We start from the raw sequence: 16,309 nt of genomic DNA on the forward strand, positions 1-16,309 counted from the left end.
AGAGAGCTGGGGTTGTTTAGCCTGGAGAAGAGGAGGCTGAGGGGTGACCTCATTGCTCTCTATAACTACCTGAAAGGAGGTTGTAGAGAGGAGGGTGCTGGCCTCTTCTCCCAGGTGACAGGGGACAGGACAAGAGGGAATGGCCTCAAGCTCCGCCAGGGGAGATTTAGGCTGGACTTTAGGAAAAAATTCTTTACAGAAAGGGTCATTGGGCACTGGCAGAGGCTGCCCAGGGAGGTGGTTGAGTCACCTTCCCTGGAGGTGTTTAAGGCACGGGTGGACGAGGTGCTGAGGGATATGGTTTAGTGTTTGATAGGAACGGTTGGACTCGATGATCCGGTGGGTCTCTTCCAACCTGGTTATTCTGTGATTCTGTGATTCTGTGAAAATCAAACAAAATCTTTGGGGCCAGAGAAATGAGTCTATCAGCTCTCAAAATTCTCTCATGCACTCCAGATCTTCTCCTCTGAACTAGTGGTAAAATATCTTAGGGCTGAGCTAGAAGAAACTGGCTGGGTTTATATCTTTCTTTTGTTCCCTTGCAGTTTCCTGTAGGTGAGCTGTACACCACCCTCTCCGATCCAGTGTGGCCCAGGAAATTGCAAATATTTTCAGCTGTCACGTTCTGCATATGCAAGTTAGGAGGTTCAAAGAGAAGTTTAATTGACACTAATCCTCATCTTGACTTTTGCTCACCTCCTTCTCTTTTCCCACTAAGCCTTCCCACCTTCCCACCTCAAAGCCACAGAAGCTTTACAATTGTTCTTATAAAAATATACATATTTAACCCTTTGGCAATCTCTTAATGCCCTTTTATTAAATCCCTTAACTCCTTTTATTAAGTCCAGGGTAATTAAAATGATTATAAACCTCTCTTGAGAGATTATACCCTTTAATCACAGTGCATATTTGCAGAGATGTAGGCGACATTTGTGGTGTATCAAATATAAGAATACTTTGGGCAAAGATGCTTAATAACAATTTTTAAAACTAAGGTCTTGATTAAGGAGGTTTAGGGCATTAAAAATCATATCTACATGTGGTCACAACAAAACACTGAATGACTTCAAATACTTCTCCACATATACAATGGCATAGTTATAATTAGGCTTCTCAGTTTATTTCAACTCCAGCTTCTCAGCTGGCATAATCTGTCCTAATGCTGTTGAATCCCAAGGTGTTATACTACTTTATACTAGCTGAGTTTTCTGGGCAACTAGAACAAATGCACAAGTAAAAACCCTTCTTGGGTCATTATTCCCCAGTCAATTAAACAAAAATCAAAGACTTTTCTAGTGGAGTGAACTTGGATTTCCTGTCTGAGACTCCCAATCCGTACACTCATCCTGTCAGCATCAATAGCAAGGTGAATACAACCCCTTGAAAATACATATGGTTGGATGTTGTTGCAGTATGGTCGTGCAAAAAGTAAGCAAGTTAAGGAACCCCTGTTACAGTGCAAAATATAAATATGCACTGAGCTTCAAGGTCTGGAATTTAATTAGGACATAACTAGTTAGTACTTCACACTCACAAAAGCACGTCTCATTGTTGCATGTATAGGTCATCAAGTAGGACCAAGTGATATGAAGTCATCCCTGAACAAGTATTAGTCTTTTCTTTAACTATTGGCAGGTCACATAAGCTCTTTGTTCCTTCTGTTTCTTCATGCCTGTTAATATACAGCTTGAATTTCAGTTGACACTTGTAAAACCAAGCTCTCCAGTATTCAAAAGCTGAGTCTTCATTCAAGGAAACACGGAAATAATAATATAGACATTACAGGCCAGAGGCACTTTTATAAAGATGTAGAAGGAAACACATCAATACAGGAGATATTTATTTATTCTGACACTTGCTACTAGACTGATTCCTAAAATTTCAGAATTAAAGAGTTCTGATGAGGAACTCTTTATTTACAGTAAAAACATTAATTTGGAATTTTTTAGTAGGATAGACAGCCAAATGCCTTATCCTTGACCACTTCTAATTGCTATTTATTTTCACTGATGCTTACATAACTAAAGCATCCAAGAACTAAATATTGCCAAAACCAGCAGCAGAAAAGAAAGGTATAATTTTCTTTACTAATGGAGTTCATGAGTAACATAACTGCTTCTAGGTTAATAGTGAATGCATATACTTAAATTATTTGAGAAGAATAATATTCAGTCTTTAAAATGTACTACTGACAACAGGGAAACAGTATTAATTAAAATGCACTATTCTACCTATTTTATTCTAACTGCCTGTTTGTATTTTCATAAAGTAGTCTTTCATAAACAAACATCAGTAAGAAATTAGGAACTCAAAAAATGGGTAAGAATACAAAACCCAACACAAAGTAACTTGGCATACCTACAATTTTCATTTAGAAGTCTTGAAAGTTCTTGACTTCTTACATTATACAGCCCTTCTGAAGTCAGCAGACCAATAGCCACTCAGCAAGTGTTCAGCAGCTCACAGAATGGTACCCTGTATTTGAGACTTAAAAAAAAATAACATTAAGGCATAATATAACTAGTGGGAAAGGCGAGCCTGCAAAGCAAAAGAGAAAATGTGACTCATTTAAGTGTTTGAATGAAAGGAGGAATTGACATAAGGTGTTATGGAACAGTTATTGAAGACCACAGGAGCTGTGAAAAGAAATAATTTTTCTAAATGAATGGAGAAATAAAGTTATAAGGACTACTGGAGTAAGGTTATAGAAACAAGCGAAGGGAAACACTGAAACAGTGAGAACTGTAAGAGGTCCAATAACAGACCTAGCTGTAAAAGTTAACAGTGATTTTCCTAAATGTTCATCTACTTTCTGCTTTTCTTCTGTGTTTCTTCTTTCACAATGAAAAGTGTGTGATATGTGCTATCATTTAATTTAATATAATGTGTTGTCAAATATATCAACATTTGAAATGTATCACCATGCCCCATAAATGTGCTTTGTGAAGGTGTGAGAAGGAGAAAATAAGGTTCTCCCTACCATGCAATATGGTGACATGAGACATGATTTCAGAAATTTCATCAGTAATGCAAGCAATTTTCTGGCAACGATGAATATTCCTATACATTGTTGAGAAGCATGATGTGAGAGGATGGAAGAAATCCAAAAATGCTAAAGTTATAGAGATGGTATTATAGAAGAACAAAGCAAAAAGTATGAGTGTTGCAGAAAAATTAACTAGATGGAATTTGGTTTAAGATTACTTGACTCAAGAAAAAAGCTTTAAGATGCATAAATGAAACATAATGAATGGAAGACAGGAGTAGTAGGACTCAACTTGTAGTTTGAGACACTAAAATTAAATGTAAATGCACAGGTGTTTACAGGTTCACTGCAGTCATTTGTCATATTGCTAACGAAGAGATAATCGATACAGTGAGATGAACCTAGAAAACTAATTTAGTTCATCCTAAAATAGACACCTACACTGAATCACTCTCCAGACTCCGCTGACTACAACAGCATCTAGATATCATGCTTTTGGTTAGATATCTACAAACAGATATACAGATTTAGGTCTCTTAAGCTGAACACCACATTAGACATCTACAATGTTTGTAGATGTATCTGATAACCCAGGACTTCTCTAAAATCAACACAGAAAAATTAGTACTTCTAGGGTGAAATTAATTTGTGTCATTTTAAATATTTATTTAAAGATTAAATTAGTTGTACACTAAAATTACCTGTTTTCTTTATTGACCTAGTAGAGTCATTATCTGGTCAGATGAATCCCCTTGCCTCCTGCAGGGCTACTTAGCTGAGGGAGGCAAAAGAAAATACAAGAATCATAAAATCATAGAATCATAGAATCCGAATAGTTTGAGTTGGAAGGGACCTTAAAGACCATCTAGTTTCAACTCCCCTGCCATGGGCAGGGACATCCCACTAGACCAGGCTGTCCAAGGCCCTATCCAACCTGGCCTTGAACACCTCCAAGGATGGAGCAGCCACAACTTCCCTGGGCAACCTGTGCCAGCACCTCACCACTAAGATCAGCAGAAAAATGTTTAAAGGCTGAAGATAATAGAAATTAGTGAAATACATTATGTTGCTACATAGCTTCTAGCAGCATTAATATATGGAAGTGAATTGGATGCTGGGCTTCATCAAAAGAAGTGTGACCAGCAGGCTGAGGGAAGTAATTCTCCCCCTCTACTCCATTCTTGTGAGATCCCACTTGGAGTACTGTACCCAGCTCTGGGGCCTCTAAATAAGAAGGACATGGATCTGTTGGAGCAGGTCCAGAGAAGGGGCACAAAAATGAGAAAAGGGGATGGGTATTGGTCTCTTCTCCTAAGTAACAAGCAACAGGACAAGAAAAAATGGCCTCAAGTTACACCAAGGGAGGTTTAGACTGTATATTAGGAAAAAATTCTTCACTGAAAGGGTTGTCAAACACTGGAACTGAGTCACCATCCCTGGAGGTATTTAAAAAGCATGCAGATGTGTGGCTTAGGGACAGGTTTTAGTGGTGAACTTGGCAATGTTAGCTTAAGGGTTGAACTCAATAATCTTAAAGGTCTTTTCCAAGCTAAACAGTTCTATGAATCTGTGATTCTATGGTCAGAGGGCTGGAACACCTCTCGTTTAAGGAAAGGCTGAGGGAGATGGGGTTGTTCAGCCTGGAGAAGAGAAGGCTCTGGAGAGACCTTATTGCAGCATTTTGGTGAGTAAAGGGGATTTATAAGAAAGATGGGGACAAATTTTTCAGTGGGGCCTGTTGCAACAGGACAAGGAGTAATGAGTTTAAACTAAAAAAGGGCAGATTCAGACTAGATACAAATATTTTTTTTGATGATGAGGGTGGTGAAACACAGGAACAGGCTGCCCAGAAAAGTGGCAGATGCACCATCCCTGGAAGTATTCAAGGTCAGGTTGAACAGGGCTCTGAGCAACTTGATCCGGTTCAGGGTGTCCCTGCTCACTGCAGAGGGGTTGGACAAGATAACCATTAAAGGTCCCTTCAAACCCAAACTACTCCATGATTCCATAAAACATCCAGTTTTAATTCCTGCTGTGGAACACATGCAAGAATCAACTCAAGCATTAGCACTGGCTGTCGTATCTGGTTTCATCCCTTTGTTTGCATGATTTGTTACTATACTTTTTTTTTTTTAAATAGTGAAGTCTTTCTCGTTTGCACACGGGTTTCTCTTTTAATTTTTTTCCTTCACATTCCTCCTACTGACTCAACTTTTATCTCAAAACCCCACACACAGTATACAGAAAAAACATCAGTATGTAAGTCCAAGGATGTGAATATCAAAGACAGTGCAATTTCCTTTCTTTGACATTGTTCCATTCCAAATATTTGTTCCAAACATAATATTAATAAAGTCCCCAATCAAATGATAATTTTAGAAAACAGAGATAATTTCTAGACTAAAATGCAACTTTATAACAGAATTTCAAGGATATTTTAAGATCTATCTTAGGAATTTAGAAGAAATAATTTATCTAAGTGGCTTTAAAAATGTTTTATGAGCATTCCCAGCTACTAACCACCACTGAACTCTGTATATTATATTGGGTAGTTCCTTCATCTCCTAGATAATGAACTGCAATATTAATTACATATAAATTAGATTAACTACAGTATTACTTACAATGTAGTTATTATTAAGTCTATGTCATAGTGAAGAAACAAGGTTATGCCTAAATGTAATTACCATGTATTGCACAAAAAAAATCTATTTGTATACAGATACTAAAAATTTCAACCCAAATAACCTTCTGATTTGTTACACACAGTAGGCTGCTTCATTCTATGAGGAAGTGAAACCTTGGAATGCTAAAACACTATGTATTTATTTTTGATGGTGTTAGAACGTTAAAAACTAAAATGACTATGCTAATTAAATTAACTATATATCCCACATTCATCTACTGTTTTATTCTAAGATATTAATCTATTGCATTTTTTTCAAAATCATTGCTTTACATTTCATTTGGTAAGGAAGATCATCTATGCATCATAAAATTTGTTGATGGTACCCAACCATAAAGAAACCCTTAGCATAGTTCATGTAAGCACAGCTTTCACATTGTACTCACTTTTCTCCACGGTACAGAACAGCTGTTGGTCCCGATCCAGTAAAAGTCTAATGGAGATGCTTTGAACTGTCCTCTGGGAAGAGCTCATGTCTCTGATGACTACATCAGGACAATTAGGAAGCTAAGTAGCTAGGTGCTTGAAACTGTAATGCTTTTAAATGCTTGTAGATTAGAAGATGTAACTAAAGAGATGTAGAAAATATGATTCATCTTACCTCTACTATGAACCTACACTGTATTTAGCTGTTAGACACTGTTCTTTTGGACAACAGGACTCTTGTCATAGTTTTGTAATGATTGATATAGCAACACACAGGAACACATCTAACCTCTTTAGACAGATACCACAGAAGACAGTCCCTCTCCCTAAAGGCATGCAATATAGAAGATAGAAATCAGACAGAAAACAGTAAATACTTAAAGCAGACAAATAAGGTTGGGAAACTGGGAACACAGAGTAAGAAAAAAAGAAGTAATCTTATTTTACCATAAAATGGAAATGTCTCTATTTATCTAAACAGCGTCACATGGAAGAACTAGATCATGGCAAATGATATAGCTCACAAATAGACCAGCTGTAATAACACATACAGAGACTAACAATAATTATATATTTGAAATGTCACTCAACAGTTCAGAGACTAGTAACAAATAGGTCATAATTCAGTCAAAGGTCTAAGAAATTTTAAGTCTGATAGGTCTGCACACCCATACATTTAACCATGGTGTTAAGAAATGCTTGCCGTTAATGGTACTTAGTTTGTAGACACATTTTTCCTTCCTGACTGCATTATTTAGATGGGTCATACTGCAATAATAAATACAGGAAATGAAATACCTTTTGTTTGGTTGCTTCTTCTTCAAAGGATGAAGTGGACAGTCCTGTTACTTCCTCTGTCAAAATATACTCTTAGCTTTATTTAGCAGGGTTCATGAGTCAACACTATGGAAAGCCCTGCATGCATGCAGCATGTATGTTAATCTATGTATACATGTAAGGTACTTTCACAGCTCAGCTATCAAGAACTCATTTTATCTTCTCTCGGTTGACTGTTGCTTATATATATATAACTTGTCTCATTGAAAGATGGGTCTGGCCAGTAAGGGCAAAGCTGTGACAATTTCAAATCTGCAGGCAGGAGCAATTAGCAGTTCATGCAACCTAAGAGAAAAAAAAAAAAAAAAAAAAAAACAAACCAAAAAACCCCAAAAAACCAAAACCAACCTTTTTCACTATGGCCAAGCCTTCTTGCAGGGTCAGCACAAGCTGATGGGCAGCAAAAATTAGCATATGGTGGCAGAGTGGAAAAGGTAGCCTAGCAGAAGTGAAAGGTTGTCTGTGCAGAGACCAAGAGCTCTGGATTCAGGCAGCTGCTGAAGTGAGCTGGTGCCCCGCTCCAGTACTAGCCAAAAGTGCTGGGGCAAAACACTCGCTGTGCTGGCCCTACAATCGCCCTCTCTTCCACGTTTTGTACCATAACTTTCCTGCAAGATTTCTAGTAGTGCTGTGGATCTCCCGTTTCTACTGAAATCCCTGCTTATTTTAAAGGGGTCATTGTGGCATCTGCAATAGCTTAAGTTTGATGGCTTTGGGTTTAGACACTGCTACTACCACATATAGTTCAGGTATAAAGGGGAAGAGGAAGGAGAAGGGGGAAAGGGAAGGGGAGTTGGACACAAGGAAAAGAGAGGAATCCAGGTATAAATAATAAAGCATTTGCTGAGAACGTGATAAGGTGGTACATTAAAAACTCATTAAATTCAGGATCTCAAAATTAAAACTTTAAATAAAATTAAATCTTCTGATTTAAACCAGCCACAAGCCAGTAAAGTCAAGCTTAAGAATGGAATCCTTTTAAAGTCCTTAAAGTCACCGGGTTTATCAGTATACTTCCCATGAGCAACCGTGCCCTCTGCAAACTACACACATCAGGAAATCTCAAGCAGTCCTGCCAAGACCTGGTGATAAGTTGCTATAACAGCAGCTTGGGGTTTGAGAAATGCACTTCTCTTTGCACTCACAGCAACAGGTGACCTAGTGGTAATGACACCATTAACACATTTCACCTTTTTAAGCTCTCCCGCTGGTGTTTTACTTACACTACTTCATGGAGGAACCATTTTGTTTGGGTGTTTCAAATACTTTATGTTCTTAGCGATATTTTTAAGAAAATAGGACAGAAAAGTGGAGGGAGACCATTCTTTAGTATATGTGATTTGGAAGGAAACCATCAGCACAATCTCTCTTGTATGAAAAAGAATTTGGGAATTTTTGTAGTAGACCAGATAAGATTGCAGCTCCATCTAATTCTGTTTTCCCTTCAGGCTTCGGCAATACTCACTTTTTAATAAGATTTTATTAGGTACTTGCCACATTTTTTAACAGATTCTCCAGGCAGATATGTTTGCATTTGTTATGCAAATGTAGGAATGTATATTTTAAAAAAAAAGGAATAGTGTCTCAGTGCTTTATTTGACTGAGTCCTTAAGGACTCTTCACTCTAGATACACAGGCAGAAAGATCTTTTGTTACTGCTATCGCTTTTTCTTTATGTCCTTCTCTATGTACCCTTCTGGGTACTGACTCTTCAGAAAATATTACTAAATTGTTTACCTCTTCTTTCCAAAAGCTATCTTTCCTACACCTCTCAATTATTTTTATCGTGTAAATACAAAAGTATTGAAATCCACTATCTTCTATGAAATAATTATAACTTAATAACATCCTGCAACTGAGATTCTTGTTTACAAAAACATTTGTCCTTGGCAACTTGCTCCCTACAGCAACAATGCGAAAATAACTCCTGAAAGTTATCTAAAAGAAGGGTGAAAAGATACAAACTCAAAGGACTGGTAGCACAGCATATAGCAGCAAACACTACAGTACATGGGAGCATTTCTGAACCGTATGGGGCCAGTTTCTATCCCTGTTCTATCAGTTAGACATCCATCACCGAATTCAAAAGACTCCCACACTGAAAAACAGGCGCTTTTCTGTGTGTGTGTGTGTAATAGCCAAACAAATCTGAGTATTTGACACCTTTTTTTATGCTCTAAATGTTTGCATACCACAACAGTGCAAGACAGAATTGGGTTGTCTCAAGAAGAGAAAGGAGTAATTGCTGTCTTCAACTGCCTAATGGGGGGTTACAGAGAAGGTGGAGCCAGACGCTTCTGGGAGGTTAAACACAAAAAGACAGAAGGCAATGGACAAGGGTTGCAACAAGGAAAATTCCAGACAGGTAGTAGGAAAATTCCTATCACTCATAGTAGTCAAAAAATGAAATGTGTTGTCTGGAGAGGCTGCGGAAACTCCATTCTTGAAGACAGTAAAACCTTGGCTGCATATGACCTTGAACAACTTGATCTCACGCAAACTTGGCCCTGCTCTTAGTGGAAGATTTGGGCTAGACGTTCTCCAGGAGCGGGAAGGGAATCTCTCTTCAGTTTTGCATGTTCAATCCTTAGACAGTACATTCCTAGACTGTAAAGTAACAGATCATTATGTGATTTGCTTTTGTTCAGAATATGATTTGCCTCTGCTAGTAAAGTATTTGGCCACTATAGAGCTGTAATTGTTTGGTTGGTTGTTTTGGTTTTGGTGTTTTTTTTTTAAATTTTATTCTACGCAAACTCGTGTTAAGAAGCCCTTGCTGGATGTCAAGCAGGCACAAGTTAGAGAATCAATACAATGGACAGCTTAAAAGCTTTCCTTTGCCTTCAAGAAGACTCATGTGGGTTGTACCTTGTTTAAAAACAGTACAACAGCAGTTCATCACAAATTGCTAAAAGGGGGTTTGCAAGCAGCTTGCTTGTTGTAGCTAGTAAAATTACATGTACCCTCTGACTGTCCACACAATTTGTCTCTGCTTAGGTTTACCTTGGCCTGTATTTTCACTGTTACTGAGAAAGTGGAAGAAGCATGATCAAGTCCACATAAAAGAAATGAAAATGGCAATTCTCATTATGGAATGATTGTGACCCTCAAGTCAAAATCTATCCAGGCCAATAATTCAAACGGCATAAACTTGTGTTCAGCCTAGCTGAATCTAAACAGAGTTACACCAATTTGTGCCTCTTAAGGATCTCAATTTACTGCAGTGAAAGATCAGGAAGTACAAATCCTGGTGGTTTTGGTACAGAAGCTGGCTGTGGCCCCAAGAATGCACAGGTTATAGGTGCACCAATAAGCTACTGTAAGGAATGGACATATGGCACAACCACTACTGTGGCGATCTTGTCCCCGTACTGCTTTTACTCTCTTTTACTTCATAAGAAACATGAGATGTTCTGCACCTCCACCACCAAGAAACTTACCTCCTTCATAGCTAAAGCAGGGGGGCAGCTTAGGTTCCTGCAATTTGATCCTTAAAACTACTTACTGGTACCTTGGTCATTAATCCATACCTTATTTTTCAGTTTCGTGTGAAATACAACGTCTGAAATACCTGCACAAACCAGGAAATAAAACAACTTCTTGCTTTCAAAATGACCAAACATATTTCACAGACTTAACACGTCTTGTTCCTGTCACACCAAATGTCATCACACCTCTTGAGACAATCAGCTGCCAAGTTTCATTGGTCAGACTACGTGCCATTGGACACACACTTTCACAGCTCTCCGCACCTCTGAGCTTTATATCTTTCCAGGGATTTTTGATTTTACCAAATCAGCACAAGTAGTGACAAAGAGGACCTTCAGCTACAAACAAGAACATTAATTCTATTATGCAATAATGGACCACTTTAAGGATAAGCCTTTTGCAAAGCAACTAAAAACAGCAATCAAGTAAAATATTTGTTTACTGCAAGCATTTCTCTTTCTGTGCCTGTAGCTAAGTGTGCCTGCATCATTTACTTGACTACCACATGGAGGCCAGCCTCTTAGCAGAAGGATGCTATCTGTGTTTCTGATCCCTCCCAACGCTCTCCATACAGTGGATACTCCAGAAGTCTTCACAAGGCAGGGGAGTCTTTCCATTAACTGTAGCATATTCAGTCCCTGACATCGCAAGAAACATCTGAAATATGAAATAATTTGAAAATTGTTCTTGCTACCATTACTTTTAAATCAGAAATGGAAATGTCCCACACAGCTGACTTTTCATAGAGCGTCACCTATAGTCTGAGAGTTTAAGTGCCCAAGATGTGGGACCACCTTTTTTTTCACGTCATGAACATTGCAAAGTTAAAGATTTTATTTAAAAGAACTTCATTTAAAGGAAAAATAGTAAATGGCACATTATGTAATTGCTATTTATTTTCATAAACATGAGGTATTTCAAAGTGCTATAAGACGCAGCACTAAATGTACATCGTTGGAAGAAATTAAACACAGAACTTTGCAGTTACCCAGTTCTATGCACCAAACATTAACAAATACATTAACTGGAAGAAACAGGCTAGGAAAAGGCATATATAGTAAATTTCTTTACAAAAGTTTCTTAGTTCAAAAAAGTGATAAAGTAATATCTACTCAAAACTTTCACAACTCATTTTCATACGAAAATATAAGTATCAAATTTAGTTATGTATCAGCATCATACTAAAGTATACAGGCAATGTAAGAATTAGTACAGTACATAACAGAGATTAACAATATATTTGTATACAAAAACATGCTCCTCAAACATTGAGGTATTACAGTACTTAGGTATGAACTTCCAGTCTAATACTGGCAGCAAAAGCCACCTCTCATAACCCAAGACATGTACAAAAGGCAAGTGTGTAGATGGTATTTACAGAAAATTCCCGCAGGGCTACAAAATGCCAACCCCTAAAGTAACATCTGTTAGAACATAAGCACCATAAAACTTAGGAATGAACGTTTCAAAACTCAACTAGATGTCACCAGCAGCTCCAAATGCTCACAACAATTTAAAAAAAAAAAAATCCCCACCATCTACAGTTCTTAAGAAAAACAAAGGCAGTCCATTGTTGTTTGGTAGTCTTGCAATAAACTCCTTGCAAGAACATCCATTTGCTCTGTACCCGGGATAATATAGTTTGTCAATTACTTCAGGGACTGGATTGAAAGTAAAACGAACATTCTTAACGTCAAAAACACAATTTTTTTTTTTAAAGAATCAAAAATGTGCAAAGTGGCAATGACTGTCCTGGTCAGCCAAAAACAAACAAAACAAAACAAAAAGTTTAGCAAGTCCGCTTGTATTCTATTTTCTTTAGCAATTGTTGTTGTCTGGCTTGCAATTTTTCCTTTTCTAGCAATAACTTCTGCTCCTCTGCCTGGAGGGAATGAACATATTCAGTGGCTTTTTTCAAGATCACAACTTTTGCAGCTTTGTCATTTTTAACCAGTTCTGGAACATGGTCCCTTAACGTGAGGAAACTCGACCGCAGATCATTACGCCGCTGACGCTCCAGGATATTATGGTTGCGTCGACGTTCACTATCCTCTGAGTCAGAGTTTCGAGGACTTGAACTCTTAGACTTTGGTTGGATCGTAGGTTTTACTGGACGGGGCACCTCGGTTTTTAACTTTTTCTGTGGTGGAGGATCTTCAGTCTCCATGTATGGAGAAGGAGCGGCATAATTATGCTGCTGGTGAATTGGTGCACATCGCTTTAAAATCAGTTCATTCTGCTGTGTCCTGACTGATGGAAAAGTGGTATTTTTAGGACGCACTGTAATAGTAAGGGTGGTAACAGCCTTGTTGGAGGCGGAGCGTCTTTTCTCCACTGTCACAACATCTATTTCTTCTTCTTCGTCCTCTTCCTCCTCATCTTCATCATCTTTTGGTAATGGAAAATAAAACAGACGTTATTCTCATAGAAGATAACTCTGAACAAGTATCAACCCAAGTGTATTTATTGACAAAATATGTATAGTAAAAGCAGTGATGAAATAACTGATAGCAAAAACAGGGCGTGTCCACCATCTGTAGTCAGATATGGATCTGGAAAAGTATGTAATACACATGAAATGACTTTGGAACAGTGATTTCTCAAAGTTTAATGAGTTTTTTTAAAAAAACGTTTCTACCATTTAATCAAAGCGGGGCTACCACCCACATAATCTCAGCGGCAGAAAAGTTTTTCCATAGAATGTATGTATTTTGAATGGAATCATAGAGCTGGGGCACAAAAGGCACGCACAGTGCCACAACACAGCCTTTGCTTGGTGGAAAAGCAGCCGGAAAACGGAACAATCACTGGGTTTGTTCTGAGGCAGAAGGTGAAGCTGCTCCAGCCGGGGACCCTTTAAGCCGGCGCTTGGTGCACTGCCAAGAAGACAGCTGTTGGAAGTGCTTCCTCACCCAAAGCTGTCAAACCAGACATTAAAGGGACAGCAGGCTTTGAAAACAGGGACGGATCACCAAGTTTATGGTGACGGTCACACGGATCGTCTAATCCACACAAGCGAAACCACGTTCCAGCCCAAGAGGGCTTCTGTTAGCCACCACGAGATGGTCGAGTCACCATCCCTGGAGGTATTTAGAAGCTGGGTAGATGAAGTGCTTAGGGATACGATTTATTAGTGAACAGATACGGTTGGGCTTGATGATCTCAAGAGGTCTTTTCCAACCTAGTGACTGTACGATACGATTCTGCAGGCGGGGCCAGGGGAAGTTTCTGGGCATGGGGAGGTATTTAGAAGATGGGTAGATAAAGTTCTTAGGGATACGATTTATTAGCAAACAGCTACGGTTAGACTCGATGAACTCCAAGATCTTTTCCAACCTAGTGATTCTACGATACGATTTTGTAGGCAGGGATAGGGGATGTTTTCTGGGCATTTTTCACAGAAAGGGTCATACGGCACTGGCAGAGGCTGCTCAGAGAGGTGGTTGAATCACCATTCCTGGAGGCGTTTAAAAGATGGGTAGGCGAGGTGCTCAGGGACACGGTTTAGTGGCAGATGGGAACGGTCGGACTCGATGATCCAAGAGGTCTCTTCCAGCCTAACGAGTCTACGACTCTATTTTAGATTTAGTCTGTGCAAGCCCAGCTCTGAGGGGTCACCACCCAGCTCCGGCCCCCCAGATCGCCTCCCGGCCGCACGGGCGGAGGGCAGGGAAGCCCCGAAGGGCCCCGCCGCCCCGCGGAGCCGGCAGGCAGGGAGCTCGGGGGGCGCTGCCGCCGCCTGCCGGTGACAGGGCCGGCGCCGGGGCCGCAGGGCGCGCGGAGGCACCGCTCCCCCCGCCCCGTCCCCGGCCGAGCGCTTACCGGAGTCGCTGAGGGTGTCGTCCCCGGAGCTGCTGCTCGCCCTGCCGTCCCCGGCGGGGCGCGGCGTGCGGGCCGCCCGAGCCTCCCCGCCGCTCGCCGGCGCGTCCCGCTTGTGGACGGGGAAAGGGAAAACCACGGCCGGGTCCACGCAGTCGGGGACGGAGCCGCCGGGCTCGGCGCGGGCGCTGGAGGCGGCGGGGGGCGGCGGCGGGGCGGGCGGCCTGCCCTGCAGCTTCTCGCTGACCGCCCGCTCCAGCTTCTCGCGGGCGGAGAAGCCGCTCCACATGCAGTCCTGGATGATGATGGAGTTGAGGTTGTTGCTCACGCCCGTCTCGAAGAAGTCTCCCCCGGAGTCCGAGCCGCCCCACAGGTCGGCTTCGGGGGGCAGCAGGAGCAGCTCGGACGCCCAGTCCAGGGGGTCGGCGGGGCGGCAGCCCCCCAGGGCGGCTCCTCCCCACGGCACCGAGGGGCCCCCCGGGGGATGCTCCTGCAGCCCGGCCCGGCTCGGGGACAGCGGAGGGGTGGGCAGCAGCTCGAACTTTTTCCAGATGTCCTCCCCGGGAGGAGCGGAGTCCGGCCCGCAGAAATAAAAATCATCTTCGTCCGGGTAGAAGCAGGGCTGCAGGGAGTCGAACTCGAGGTCTGGGTTTTTACTGACCATTCCTGGCATTGCGGGCCTTTTCTCGCCGGTCCCTGCGTCGGGCAATGGTTTTAGGGGCAGGTTTTACGGGTATTTCCACCAAGGGGAAGAAGAGAGGGTCTCCCAAGACCTGAAACTAAACCAAAAAAAACCAAAAAACAACCACAATTAAAACACGAAAGAACAGACACGATTGTGACTCCCCTCCTCTTAACCGAAGGGGGAAAAAAATAATAATCCCATCATCAACAGCGAGAAAGAGGGAGCCTTTTGCAAGTTGACAAAAAAAAAAAAGAAAAAAAAATGCATCTCACACACCTTTTTCTCCTGGCTCAAGATACCGAAAGCAAAGCGCTCAGGTCGTGCTCCCACATGCAGAGCTTTTCGCCTTCCCCGGCGCTCCGGGAAGACACAAAACCAGCCGGCGAGGTTCGGCAAGGATGCAAAGCACCTCTGTGCCCTCGCACATAGCACTCGCCTGCTTTCCCCGAACTGTTTCAGGCGCTCAAAACCACCAGAGTAACTGTAGGCAGATGCGAGGCTTTGATACCGTAATCTCTCCAAAAAGCCCTCTTAATATGCCAGCAAAAGTAGAGGAAGTTTACTCCTTTTGTCATCTGCGGAGCAGCGCAAAGGGGAGAGAGAAGGATGCGAAAAAGGGGGCGGAGGGGCTCTCTGCAACTTCGCAAATCGCCAGTTCATTCACTCAAAGCGAGCCAGAGAAATCCGCACACAACACGGGGGGGGGGGGGGGGTAGAAGGGGGAGGAGGAGGAGGGGAAACTCAGCAGCAACAGAAATTATCAACCTTATGTAATAATCTCACGCACAAAAATGCATTAAAACCACCCGGGAGCCACCAACAAAGCCTCCTGATTTGCCAAGAAGGAAGTTTTTCTTCCCCCTCCCCAACCCCCCTCCCTTTTTTTTTTTTTTTTTTCTTTCCCGGTTTAAGACAAGAGGAGCAACGGAGAGGTTGCAAGGACAACAACTTGGCGCTTTCTGCCGTGCAACCCAAACCTCCTGCGAGACACAGCGGCTCCCCCAGCCCTCTCCGCGCCGGGACACACAGGCTGATGCCCTTACCTCGGCCGGACCCCCCACTCTCTAGCCACGACCAGGCAGCCCCAGCCCCATTCGGCTGCAGAGACCTCAGTTGCATCAGACATTAAAAAAAAAAAAAAAAAAAAAGGAAAAAAAAGGGGGAAAAAGAAAAAAAAAGAAAAAAAAGGGGGGAGAAAAGGGAAAAAAAAAGAACAAAAAGAAAAAAAAGGAAAAAAGGAAAGAAAAAAAAAAGGAAAAATCACTTTAAGTCCATAGGAAACATCTAGCGTCTCCCTTCAGCTCGGCTAAGGGGTCAGAACAGCTGACGCTGGAGCGGAGACCAAAAGGAGGGGAAAAAAAAAAAAAAAATCCATGAAAAG

At 41.5% G+C, this 16,309-nt stretch overlaps 1 protein-coding gene across 2 annotated transcripts; it reads right to left on the reverse strand.

Annotated features, from left to right (window-relative positions):
• Positions 1 to 11,166: 11,166 nt before the first annotated feature.
• MYCN (MYCN proto-oncogene, bHLH transcription factor) lies at positions 11,167 to 16,052 on the reverse strand. 2 transcript variants are annotated; one of them, XM_069850475.1, is made up of 3 exons: positions 15,972 to 16,052; positions 14,247 to 15,022; positions 11,167 to 12,812 (listed from the first exon to the last, which is right to left on the reverse strand). In XM_069850475.1, exons 2-3 carry the CDS (start codon positions 14,914 to 14,916, stop codon positions 12,214 to 12,216), a joined length of 1,269 nt encoding a protein of 422 aa, XP_069706576.1. In that variant the 5' UTR covers positions 14,917 to 15,022; positions 15,972 to 16,052; the 3' UTR covers positions 11,167 to 12,213. The 2 variants fall into 2 exon arrangements, with proteins under 2 accessions (XP_069706576.1, XP_069706578.1); XM_069850477.1 differs by lacking the exon at positions 15,972 to 16,052 and adding an exon at positions 15,437 to 15,466.
• Positions 16,053 to 16,309: the final 257 nt, after the last annotated feature.

This window comes from Phaenicophaeus curvirostris, chromosome 2 (genome assembly GCF_032191515.1).
Source record: "Phaenicophaeus curvirostris isolate KB17595 chromosome 2, BPBGC_Pcur_1.0, whole genome shotgun sequence".
Lineage (NCBI taxonomy): Eukaryota > Metazoa > Chordata > Aves > Cuculiformes > Cuculidae > Phaenicophaeus > Phaenicophaeus curvirostris.

Excerpts from the sequence above, each read along its gene's own strand:
- MYCN (XM_069850475.1), bottom strand. The coding sequence starts at position 14,916 with ATGCCAGGAATGGTCAGTAAAAACCCAGACCTCGAGTTCGACTCCCTG. Across the intron at positions 12,813-14,246 it reads CGACACCCTCAGCGACTCCG|ATGATGAAGATGAGGAGGAA; the intron begins GTAAGCGCTCGG and ends CATTACCAAAAG.